The following is a 13,687-nucleotide window of genomic DNA, read 5'->3' as shown; positions in this document are numbered from 1 at the left end:
ATTTTCTTATTACTCAGTAGAGTAACTATGGTGCATCTTTCAGTTCCTAGCCAGCTGCAGACGGGGGATTTGAATGGCAAGGTTTAGAATTCCTTCCCTATCGTCTTTACTGCAGCATCCATATGACTTGCAAATTGTAGAAGTCTTGGAGGCGTATACATGGGGATGTACCAGTAAGTTTTCAATTTAAAAATCTTTTAGTAATTTTTGATATTTTTCAATATTAATTATTTGCTATTAGGATTGAAAACTTGCTTCGTATTTTTACGGCCAGATGGCGCTAGCCACCCATTACCATCATTTTGGCTGCAATATTTGGGAAAACATTTCGATGCGATTTGATTGGATTAAGGAGAACAGTGCCTACGTTCCTTCTGATGACGCTCCAATAAGAGCAGAAAACTGCAGTTAAAGGGACTGGCTGCACTCCTTATTCTAATTAAAAAGTAAGATTGTTTTTCCTTCGTATTGCAGCCGAATATATAAAAATGGTACACACATTTTTATTTTATTTTCTTATTACTCAGTAGAGTAACTATGGTGCATCTTTCAGTTCCTAGCCAGCTGCAGACGGGGGATTTGAATTGCAAGGTTTAGAATTCCTTCCCTATCGTCTTTACTGCAGCATCCATATGACTTGCAAATTGTAGAAGTCTTGGAGGCGTATACATGGGGATGTACCAGTAAGTTTTCAATTTAAAAATCTTTTAGTAATTTTTGATATTTTTCAATATTAATTATTTGCTATTAGGATTGAAAACTTGCTTCGTATTTTTACGGCCAGATGGCGCTAGCCACCCATTACCATCATTTTGGCTGCAATATTTGGGAAAACATTTCGATGCGATTTGATTGGATTAAGGAGAACAGTGCCTACGTTCCTTCTGATGACGCTCCAATAAGAGCAGAAAACTGCAGTTAAAGGGACTGGCTGCACTCCTTATTCTAATTAAAAAGTAAGATTGTTTTTCCTTCGTATTGCAGCCGAATATATAAAAATGGTACACACATTTTTATTTTATTTGATAATCATAGTGTGTTGGAGAAGGGCTTCTAGAAAAAGACATAACATTACATTTAGACGCATTTAGCTGCAAACAATTAGTGTCACACCATATACTGATTTTATTTAAATTTTCTTGAAGTCTAATGCAATCGGAGGGTGACTTAATTTCAAAAAATAATTTTAAATCGTCCGCATAAATTAGTGAATGAACATCTAGGTCATCAACAATATCATTAACGAATATCACAAACAATAGCGGCCCTACAATTGAACCTTGAGGTACTCCGGATAACTGAGGAAAAGGGGTTGATTTAAAACCTCTAATTTGTGTATATTGCCATCGATCTGTAAAATAAGAGTTAAATAATTGTAACAGCGTAGGTGTGATTGAAATAGAACTGAGCTTATTCAGTAGAATTTTACGACTTAAGCGGTCAAAAGCTTTGGAAAAGTCAGTGTATATGACGTCGACTTGAGCTTTTCTGTCTAATGCTTCACACAGGAATTTAGTGATATTAACAAGATTTGTTAAAGTAGATTTACCACTGATAAATCCGTGCTGTTGGGGAACTATGAATGGTGAAATGTGGGTGTAAAGGTGTTTATTTATACATATCTCGAAAATTTTACTAAAGGTGGATATGATAGCAATAGGCCTATAGTTTTGGATAGAAGTTCGATTTTCTTTCTTAAACACAGGGACAATTTTAGAAACTTTCCATTGTGTGGGAAAGACCGAACTGGATAATATGCAGTTAAATAAAGTACACAGAGGAGTTGAAAATACGTGGGCACAATCTTTTATGAGAAATGCAGGAATATTATCTGGTCCCATCGTCATGTTCGGCTTAATCTTCCTTATGGCCTGTTCAATTTCAGATTTTGTAAAAGCGGGAATATTATGAATACTTTTAGATTTATTTAAGAAAAATGCACTTTTTTTTAATTTTAAAAATGTCATTTTTGATTTAATCTACTATTTTTTGAAAACTAACTATTCCAAACCGGTCAAATCACATGAATCGTATCAATTATACCTAAATAAAGTAAATTTAAAGTGGGAAGCTTTTTATTTCTATTAGGATTGTAACGACGAGGGTTTAATTTTTACATTTCAAAAAGAAAAAAAAAGAGAACGACTTTATTTTCGTCATAAGTCAGTCAGCTCTTATGCAAAAAACTTTTATCAAAGTTTATTTGAAATGTTTTTTAATGAACTTTAGAATATGTCTCTTAAGTTTTCCAAAAAATTGCATCATATTTGAGTTATTTGAGATTAAAGGTTCTCCATTTCGATGTTCTTCGAAAATAACCATTTTTAAAGAGCAATAACTCAGTAATTATTATTGGCTTTATATAGGTCTTTCAGACGCGAATCTTTGTTTTTTTTTTATTAGCTACATTTTTGTTCTTAACGATTTTTTCTATAAAATTATTTTTTTTTAAATGTATAAACATTCTCAATTTCTTTGCAACACGAAAATGCAGCAGCTGCATAATACTATGTTCAAATCTGAGAGTGCAGGAAGAGTCTATACCGGTTTCGGGGTTGTTTCCCCCTCATCAGTAGTCCCATATCCTCTTCTCTCAGATTCTTCCACGTACCACACTTTAGGCCTTTCCGAATTGCAAAGAAAGAAATGTCACGGATGAACCAGGGCCATCTACCGAAAAACAAAGTAAGTTATCAATCGAAGTAGTACAGAAAACGACAATAAATATCGTCTCCATACTACCAGATTGACAACAGGTGGAATACTTTCTTTGGTTACACCTCCTGAGATTTTCAAAATTTATAGATCATACAGGGTGCCGAGGAAATTAAGATGAGAGAATTTTAAATAATTCACAACTCATCTGCTCAGCGTGGTAAAAGCTCCAACAAGAAAGATTCCTTAATACTCAAACAAAAGAGTAAATGAATTAAAAATGTATAAACATTCTCAATTTCTTTGCAACACGAAAATGCAGCAGCTGCATAATACTATGTTCAAATCTGAGAGTGCAGGAAGAGTCTATACCGGTTTCGGGGGTTGTTTCCCCCTCATCAGTAGTCCCATATCCTCTTCTCTCAGATTCTTCCATGTACCACACTTTAGGCCTTTAAGAATTGCAAAGAAAGAAATGTCACGGATGAACTAGGGCCATCTACCGAAAAAAGTTAAGTTCAATCGAACTATTTTTGACTTCAGAATGTGTGGTATAATTTATGATCAATATTTTTGGGACACCCTGTATAATATTATAATAATGAATATTAGCTTACTACTACTTTTTCTGCATACTGCGTCTGTTAAATTGGTTAATTTGGAAATATTGTGTTCTATTTCTATCGGCCTGGAATAGCAATTACCACAGAGTAATTTACAAACCACAGTACATAAATATATTATATTTTATTATTTGAGTTTGATGTGTTCCAGTCGTAAAATAATCAGCATCTATTTCTGTTTCGATCTACGTATATTTTAGAATGTTACATTATTAAAATGATTTGTAATTAAACTAATAGATGCCTAAAAAGATCGCCTTGCGCCTAAAAAAGAGATAACTTGCGCCTAAAAAGATCGATTTTATACCCACAATCAAAAACTTGTTTTAATCGATAGATAGAATTTTAGCGCTTTTTGAGGTCATTTTACAATAGGCTGAACATCGAATAAAAAAAAATAAAAAAAATGCGCAATCCCATTTTGATTTTATATGGAATAAGTCAGTTTAAAAAATCCATAAAAATTGACATACCGTTTCGTTTCGGGATATATAGGGTGAGGCAGATAAAGGGCCTATTAGAAATATCTCGAGAACTGAAGCTAAGAGAATCATAAAAATTGGAATACAAGGGTTTTGAGGTATGAACTATTTAATGAAAATATTTTGGTCTCTTTGATACTTCCGGTTATACGGGAAGTTAATTGTAACTTCGATTTTTTTAATGGGACACCCTATATATTTTTACATTTTTGGATTCTGCTCGATGTCTTCTTTTTTAAAATATGAGGTTTTGTAATATTATACAGGGTAGTTTAAAAGATAATTACGGTTTTTTTATAAATTTTGTAGCAAAGTTCACACCCTGTAGAATTGTACTGATTTGATATCAAAAACTCCATTTATGTTCAATTGATTTTTAATATAGTCTATTATTATTAAAAATTAATAATATAGTGAAATATTTAATTTTAGTATACAGGGTTAGTCGAAATTCATAATGAGTATTTTCTGAGTTTTCTTACATGAAACACCCTGTAATTTTGTATTGTAATGAAATGATATTTTATAGTACTTTTTTATTTCTTAAGCAAACATTAATCGCAACAAAAATTACCTACGTGAAATTTTATTAGGTTTGCCGTGAAAATATTCAATCATAAATAATTTTTCAATAATAAACAGATATTAATCTCCACTGACCCTTAATTTATTAATACAGTCGAACCCGCTTATTGGAATAGCCTTTGTGCAAGGCAAAAGTATTCTTATAACCGGGATATTCTAATAACCGATCATTGGTGGCTAGTCGAAATAAGTGTTACCGAATATACGTAATAATATTATTTACATACTATGCCAATGTGTAGTTTTACATACTATGCCAATATGTAGTTTTACATACTATGCCAATATGTATATCATATATACCTACATAATCAGTATATGTAAATTGTTTTAGGTCTTTTTACGTCAATAATACAGTAGTGTAACTAGTACTTATCTATGTATGTGTTAAATACCAAATTACATTACATGTATGTGAATGAATACATTAGGTAATTAATATGAAATATATGCAATATGTAGATATGTAAATATTTTCTTATTAAAATGCATATATAACAAAATTACTTTTTTTTTTCTTGAGAAATTATTGGTAATTATAGCTTTTTCGTTGTTAATCCGTGTGGTCATCCTTAATCCTTAATCCATTGGTTGAATAGAAGTTTTATTGGCGTCAAGAAATGGATTGTTACATTCTTGTCCTTTTCCCTTCTTTTCGAATTTAACAAAGCCATAATTCACATCTTGCAAACAAGTAGGTACTCTCTGAGTGAATTCTAAATAAATTGCTTCTAACAATTTTATAACAGGCAACAGTACCTTTGTGTAGACAAATAAAAATTATTTTATGACCCATGCATTTGTCGGCCATGCTAAAGATCGAATTGGTATTCGTAACAAAGTAATAAATATTTATTACCGTAATAATATCTAATCCAGCACTACAGGCCGTTGACGACAAACCATAATACCAAACATAATTTAAATTTTTAGTAAATTGTAAAAAAAATATTCTTTGACCTGCAAAATATGCTAATAAGCGGTATTATCTAGTTAGATCCTATTCCAATAAACAGATAAATTTATTAAGGAGTAAATGGAAATGTTTCGGGAACTTGAATTTATATTCCATAAACCGGGATATTCCTATAACAGGGATTCTAATAAGCGGGTTCTACTGTACTGCTTTATATATCAAAATACCTACGTAGTTAAGATTGTTGGTGTGTTTATTAATAAAAACATATAATATTCTATGTACATAGTTCGCTATGGTAGGGAAGCCCAAGCGGGGATTTTTGCAGTTACTCGAGCGCGTCAGATTATCATATGGGGAGAAACCTGGTACCCTGCAGATGTACTTCTACCATATATTGGCTCTTAACACAGGGGAGTTCGTTAAGGGGGACCCGAAAAAAAATCTATCCTTAAAAAAACTCGAAGTTTTTTTTTTTTCTTTTCTTTTTTGGCTTGGACTATGGTCATTCAGCCAGTCTCAATCAAAAGTAAATGTATTAAAGATATTGCCAATTAGTGAAACTTGGTTATTATAATATTATTACAATTTTTTACTTCTTATTTACCTACTCATTACAGCTAATGTACATACTATGTTAATAAATATAAATATATTATATTACTTAATGTTTATCAAGAACACATAGTGTATACATTTTACAAATAAAAATATTAATCTTAATATTAAAATAAATGCATTCTTTTTTGTATTTTATTTTAGTTTTTTTTTGTTTTGTTTTTTGTTTTGTTTTTTTTTTGTCACTACGATAGGATGTCAACCCGGTTCATCCCCGCGGAGGTTTAAATCCTCTTAGTGATTTTTTCTTTAATATTTTTTTTAATTATTAATTTTTTTTATTTATTTTTTTTTGTTTCATGTTTTTATTATTATTTTTTTAAAACTCGAAGTTGTCAGATTAAGATAAGGTAAGTTAGGTACATGCAAAAGAGTGTGTATTTAAAAAATCTGACGATTTGGACCGGGCGTAAGGAAATGAGTGAGTCCCAAAGTTTCACAAAAAAAGCGAATATTTCGCGAAATGAATGACAGATCGACAAACTAAAAATACCTATGTGCTCAATATTTTTTAAAAGTCTATCGAATGATACCAAACACGACTTCCCACGGAGAGGGGTGGGGGGTGAATTTAATATTTTAAATACGAATCCGCAATATTTCGCGAAATGAACATCAAATCGAAAAACTGTAAAATACATTTATTCAATATTTTTAAAAAATCTATCGAATAGCACAGAGGTGGGGTGGGAGTTACTTTAAAATCTTACATGGGAGCCCCCATTTTTTATTGCAGATTTGGATTCCTTACGTAAAAATAAATAACTTTTATTCGAAATCGTTTTTCGAATTATGGATAGATGGCGTTATAATCGGAAAAAAACGATTGTTGGAAATGGAAAATTAAATTAAAAAATGACAAGCGCAAACTAAAATGGAAAACTTTACTTAACTTTTTTTGGTTTTAGGACCTACTCTTCACAACCTAATAGGTCCCCATGACGCTCGAGTGACTGAACATTTAGCATACTTTGCTCCCCTACAGGACTTGAACACTAAAGACCCTTAAACATTTGCTTTGCTTAAACATTCTACTATTTTTGCAGTTGCTGAAACTAGTGAAACTGGTGCTTTGCTACCATTCCTAATATAATTTTTCTAATGAGGAACTGATTCAGATGTTTTTTGTTCTAGGAGAGTATAACAAATAAAAATGTGCTACTAGCAATAAGAATTTATCATCAGCAATTCCATGATAGATGACAACCAAAAAGAGAAACTTTTCAAAATTTACTAGAGCGGTTTCAGCGAACTGGACATTTAGATTACGAGAAATCTGATCAAACAAAAACTATTGTAACTGATTAAACTGAATTAAATGTTAGTGTCACTGAGAATCTGCATATTAGTATGAACGTTCTCGTAATCTAAGTGTGTAGTACGTCGAAACTATTCTAGTAAACTTTGAAAAGCTCTTCTTGGTTGTCGTCTATCAGGGAGTTGCAGATGATAAATTCTTATTGCTAGTACTCTCCTAGAACAAAAACTTTACTAATCAGTTCCCCATTACAAAAATTTATATTAGTAATGGTAACAAAGCAATTGGAACTATAAAAATAATATAATGTCGAATATTTAATCAAGTTTAGTGTCAAAGCCAACTAGGTAGAATATGGTTTGTTTTTATTAATATTTTATGCACCAACAATCTTAACAACGTAGACATTTTGGTATCTCATCCAATATTAATAAGTTAAGGATCATTCTAGATTAACATGTATTTATTTTTAAAAAATTATTCATGATTGAATATTTTCACGGCAAACCTAATAAAATTTCACGTAATTTTTGTTGCAATTAATGTTTGGCTTAAAGAACTACGAATAACTTACAAATTAAAGCAGTTAGGTATAGGGAATGCTTAAGAAATACAAAGTACTATAAATATCATTTCATTACAATACAAAAATACAGGGTGTTCCATTTAAGAAAACTCAGAAAATACTCATTCCGAATTTCGACCAACCCTGTATATAGTCGGTTCGCTAAACTCAGACGCAACTGGCTAGATATTTTAGTCGATAATTTTTTTGTTTTTTGCCAATTTTGCAAATATTGGCAAAATTACTAACTATTTAGTGATTGTTAACTATTTAGTAATTCTTTTTTGCCAATTTTACTAAAATTGGCAAAATTACCGACTAAAATATCTAGAAAGTTGCGTCTGAGTTTAGCGAACAGACTATACCTACTAAAATTAAACATTTCACTATATTATTAATTTTCAATAATAGACTATATTAAAAATCACTCGAACCTAAATGGAGTTTTTGATATCAAATCAGTACAATTCTACAGGGTGTGAAGTTTGCTACAAAATTTATAAAAAACCGTAATTATATTTTGATCTACCCTGTATAATATTACAAAGCCTCATATTTTAAGGAAGAAGATATCGATCAAAATCCAAAAATGTAAAAATATACAGGGTGTCCCATTAAACAAACGAAGTTACAATCAACTTCCGGTAAACCGGAAGCAGCAGAGACCAAAATATTTTCATTAAATAGTCCATATCTCAAAACCCCTGTATTCCAATTTTCATGATTCTCTTAGGTTTAGTTCTCGAGATATTTCTAATAGGCCCTTTATCTACCTCACTCCCCGAAACTCAACGGGTGGTATGTCAATTTGTTCATGGATTTTTTATACTGACTTATTCCATATAAAATCAAAATGGAATTACGCATTTTGAAACTTCTTGACTTAAGATTCCATCTATTATCTGTTGCTTTTCTTTTTAAACTCGATATCCAAGCTATTGAGAAATGGTCTCGAAAATGATAAAATTGACTTTTTTCGGCATACTTAATTGTTTATTTGGATTTTACGCTTAAGGGGGCAGGCGTAAAATCTTAGTCCAATGCTATTTAAATGCATTAGTTTTTTTCAAATCCTGAGAAAACTAATTAGTATTTTTGGAAAATTTAAACGCAGAATGAAAGATTACATTATTACCGAGGGCCTAAAGTCCCTGAAAACTTCTATAATCTTTATTTTAATATGTTACAAGGATGAAAAAAAAAATTAGTGTTAATTTAAATGTCAAATAATTCATTAAAAAACTTTTTGTTTATTCTAAGGCACATTCGGCCCTCGGTAAAAATGTAATCTTTTATTTTGCGTTTAAATTTTTCAAAAATATTTATTAGTTATCTCAGGATTAGAAAAAAAAAATGAATGCATTTAAATAGCTTTGGACCAATATTTTGGCCTACCACCTTAAGGGAAGCCTTTTACCTACGTCGTTAAAAGCCACCCGTCTAAACATGCTACAGCACTAAAAGTTTTTAATTTATTTTGCAGGCCGTTTGGGTTTATATTGTGAGTTTACCAGTGATAATAATAAACTCCCCTAGACATTCCATTCCACTAGCTCCAAAAACGATGACAACTTTAGACTCAACTGGTACTGCTTTTTTTATAGTTGGTCTATTGGCGGAAACTTATGCCGACTTACAAAAATTTTCATTTAGACAAGATCCAAATAATCAAGGCAAATGGTGCAATGACGGTAAGTCAGTTTGATTTAAAATCAGCGATTAAGTTATTTTTCTTTGTGCTTTTTCTATTTGATCAGTGATTCTGTGGACCTGGTCTAGTGTTGCGTGATTACCAAATGCGTGAAACCCAAATTGATTTTGAAGGATAATACATTTTTGTTCTACATATTATAGGTTTTAGTCCTTTTTATAAAAGTTGTCCAAAAACAATTTTGAAATCACTGGCAGCAACGATATTTAGTCCAGAGAAATAAGGATTTTCTCAGGACACTCAAAGATCCAGGTAGCTGACTACTTTTTTAGGTATTGTAGATCTAAAGGAAGAAAATCTACCTGTTTCCTGCCTAGAATTCACGTCCGTTTTTTAATTATTAATAATTTGGTGCAAAAATCGCGATTTTTTCGATTTTTTTCACCTCATTAAAAAGCTAAATAGTATGGTATAGTTGATCCAAAAGATGGCATAACCCAGACATCCAAAGTGAAAGTTATCCTTCAACACCAAATTGTTCTATATGGTCCACACAATGTCCAGAAAAAAGTCACACTATTTTGAGCGTCGGGTTTGGGGGGGGGGAGGGGGGGAGAAATCGGTAAATTCGTAGTTTTTTAAGTTTTTCGCCAATATTTCTAAAACTATGCGGTTTAGCATGAACAACCCTCTAACAAAATTGTTCTATATTAAATTTGAAATAAAAAGGGCCCTAATGCATAATCTTTCTAAAATGAATGGTTCCAAAGTTACGGAGGTAGTATAGTATAACTGGTCCAAAAAAAGGCCTAACCAAAACATCCAAAGTAAAAGTTTTCCTCCAACACCAAAATGTTCTATATGGTCCACATATTGTTCCGTAAAAAGTTACACCATTTTGAGAGTCCGGTTTGGGAGAGAGATGGGAGAGAAGCCGGTAAATTAGTAGTTTTTTTACGTTTTTCGTCAATATTTCTAAAACTATGCTTTAGCGTAAACAATGTTATATACAAAAATATTCTACATGAAATTTAAAACAAAAAATTTTCTATACATAATTGTTATAAAATCAACGGTTCCAGAGTTACGGAGGGTGAAAAGTCGAGGTTTTCGATACTTTTTATATTTTTTGGGCAATATTTATGATATAACTATACCAAAAAACCAGACATCCAAAGTGAAAGTTATTCTCCAACACCAAATTGTTCTATATGGACCACATAATGTTCAGAAAAAAGTCACACCATTTTGAGCGTCGGGTTTGGGGGGGAGAGGGGGGAGAAATCGGTAAATATAAAAAGTATCGAAAACCTCCACTTTTCACCCTCCGTAACTCTGGAACCGTTGATTTTATATGTCGGTTCGCTAAACTCAGACGCAACTGGCTAGATATTTTAGTCGATAATTTTTTTGTTTTTTGCCAATTTTGCAAAAAATGCTAAAATTACTAACTATTTAGTGATTATTAACTATTTAGTAATTATTTTTTGACAATTTTACTAAAATTGGCAAAATTACCGACTAAAATATCTAGAAAGTTGCGTCTGAGTTTAGCGAACAGACTATAACAATTATGTGTAGAACCTTTTTTGTTTTAAATTTTATGTAGAACATTTTTTCATAGAACATTCCTTACGCTAAAGTATAGTTTTAGAAATATTGACGAAAAACTTAAAAAAACTACTAATTTACCGACTTCTCCCCCATCTCCCCCCCAAACCGGACGCTCAAAATGGTGTAAGTTTTTACTGAACAATATGTGGACCATATAGAACAATTTAGTGTTGAAGGAAAACTTTTACTTTGGATGTCTGGGTTAGGCCTTTTTTGGACCAATTATACTATACTACCTCCGTAACTTTGGAACCGTTCATTTTAGAAGGTTTATGCATCGGAACTTTTTTATTTCAAATTTAATGTAGAACAATTTTGTGTAGAGGGTTGTTCATGCTAAACCGCTTAGTTTTAGAAATATTGACGAAAAACGTAAAAAACTACGAATTTGCAGATTTCTCCCCCCTCTACCCCCCAAACCCGACGCTCAAAATGGTGTGACTTTTTTTTGAACATTATGTGGACCATATAGAACAATTTGGTGTTGGAGGATAACTTTCACTTTGGATGTCTGGGTTTGGGTCTAACTATACCATACTAAAATAGTTGACATAAAATTACAAAATATGATTGCTTAAAACATTGAAAACGCTTCAAAATGCCGATATTTAAATATTAAAAGTCAATTTGTTGCTTCGCAAATTGAAAAATAAATGAAAATTGATATTTGTTAATAACTTTTTCTAAATTTAATTTAGAATTTTAGGATTTCACCAAAAGTTGGGCATTTTTGTACTTATAGTCTAAGAGCTGGGAGCGGATTTTGTGCGTGATAAGTAATATGGAAAAACTATACGGGGATATGTTAAATTAGTTGTGTACATGACTTTCACCAACGACCGGAAACAAGAGTTGGGACCGAGGGTAGTTATAAGGGGTCAAAGTCGCGGATTTTATTATTTTTCTTATGACGCTCATGATCGAGATAGTGCACCAAAATTTGGGAATAAGTAGGTCATGACGTACCTAAGTAAAATCTCTAGGGACTCAACGCTGCGTGGTCGACAAAGGGGTGGGGGTAGGGGTGAATATAAAAAATAAAACGGGTTTTTTGCGACGTTCCTGATTGAGATAGTGCATCAAAATTTGGGTATAAGTAGAGCATGACATAAATAATTAAAATCCCCAGAGCCGGAAACCAGAGTGGGGAAGGAAGGTAGTTATAAGGGGTCAAAGTTCCGTTTTTTATTATTTTTTTTGTGACGCTCAAGATCGAGATACCGCGCCAAAATTTGGGAATTAGTAGGTCATGATGTAACCAAGTAAAATCTCCAGGAGTGGAACCCTGCGTGGTCGACAAAGGGGTGGGGCAGGGGTGAATATAAAAAAATGTAAGGGGTTTTTTGCGACGTTCGTGATTGAGATAGTGCACCAAAATTTGGAAATAAGTAGACCATGACATAACTAAGTAATATCCCCAGAGCCGGAAACCAGAGTGGCGGACGAGGGTGGTTATAAGGGGTAAAAGTCGCGGTTTTTATTATTTTTTTTTATGGCGCTCATGATGGAGATAGTGCACCAAAATTTGGGAGTAAGTAGGTTATGACGTAACTAAGTAAAATCTTCAGGGGCGGAACGGTGCTACCCCGACCCCTTTATCGGCCACGCAGCGTTCCACCCCTGGAGATTGTGCTTAGTTACCTCATGACCTACTTATTCCCAAATTTTGGTGCACTATCTCAATCATGAGCGTCACAAAAAAAATAATAAAAACGGCGATTTTGACCCCTTATAACTACCCTCATGCCCAACTCTGGTTTCCGGCTCTGAGGATTTTACTTAGTTATGTCATGGTCTACGTATTCCCAAATTTTGGTGCACTCTGTCAATCACGAACGTCGCAAAAAAACCCCTTATATTTTTTGTATTCACCCCTGCCCCACCCCTTTGTCGGCCACGCAGAGTGCCACCCCTGGAGATTTTACTTAGTTACGTTATGACCTACTTATTCCCAAATTTTGGTGCACTCTCTCGATCATGAGCGTCACAAAAAAAAATAATAAAAACGGCGACTTTGACCCCTTATAACTACCCTCATCCCCAACTCTGGTTTCCGGCTCTGGGGATTTTACTTAGTAATGTCATGATCTACTTATTCCCAAATTTTGGTCCACTAGCTCAATCACGAACGTCGCAAAAAACCCTTTATATTTTTTATATGCACCCCTACCCCCACCCCTTTGTCGGCCACGCAGCGTTCCGCCCCTAGAGATTTTACTTAGCTACGTCATGACCTACTTATTCCCAAATTTTGGTGCACTATCTCGATCATGAGCGTCATAAAAAAAAATAAAAAAATCCGCGACTTTGACCCCTTATAACTACCCTCGGCCCCAACTCTGGTTTCCGGCCGTTGGTGAAAGTCATGTACACAACTAATTCAACATATCCCCATATAGTTTTTCCATATTACTTATCACGCACAAAATCCGCTTCTATCTCTCCGACTATTAACACACCCTCAAAATTTGAGACCGATCTATTAATTAGTTTAAAAGTTATTCTATTTGTTTATCCCAGAGACCTTTATTTTGCAATAGCATAAGACAGAAAATAATGAATAAAAATAATGCCAAATTTTTGAAATTTTGTAGTTTATAATCCTTTAGAATAACTTTAAAAATATTGTCCGTAGGAACAATCTTTTTATATATTCGAAAAACTAGTATTTTAACACGAATTTTCAAATAAAAAAAATTTAGCCTGGGTTCATTTGGGAC

General features: G+C 32.8%; 1 protein-coding gene across 3 annotated transcripts in view; it reads left to right on the top strand.

The window, feature by feature from the left end:
* LOC114341094 (uncharacterized) overlaps nucleotides 1-13,687 on the top strand; it is an 85,767-nt gene that overhangs the window by 44,315 nt on the left and 27,765 nt on the right. For all 3 annotated transcript variants that reach the window (XM_050661204.1, XM_050661203.1, XM_050661205.1), the window contains exon 4: nucleotides 9,186-9,393. In XM_050661204.1, the coding sequence (XP_050517161.1) occupies nucleotides 9,186-9,393 (208 nt within the window). The remainder of the gene's footprint in view (nucleotides 1-9,185; nucleotides 9,394-13,687) is intronic.

This window comes from Diabrotica virgifera, chromosome 9 (assembly GCF_917563875.1).
Source record: "Diabrotica virgifera virgifera chromosome 9, PGI_DIABVI_V3a".
Lineage (NCBI taxonomy): Eukaryota > Metazoa > Arthropoda > Insecta > Coleoptera > Chrysomelidae > Diabrotica > Diabrotica virgifera.
Note: the sequence above shows the minus strand (reverse complement) of the source record. Positions and strands in the feature narration are given on the sequence as shown.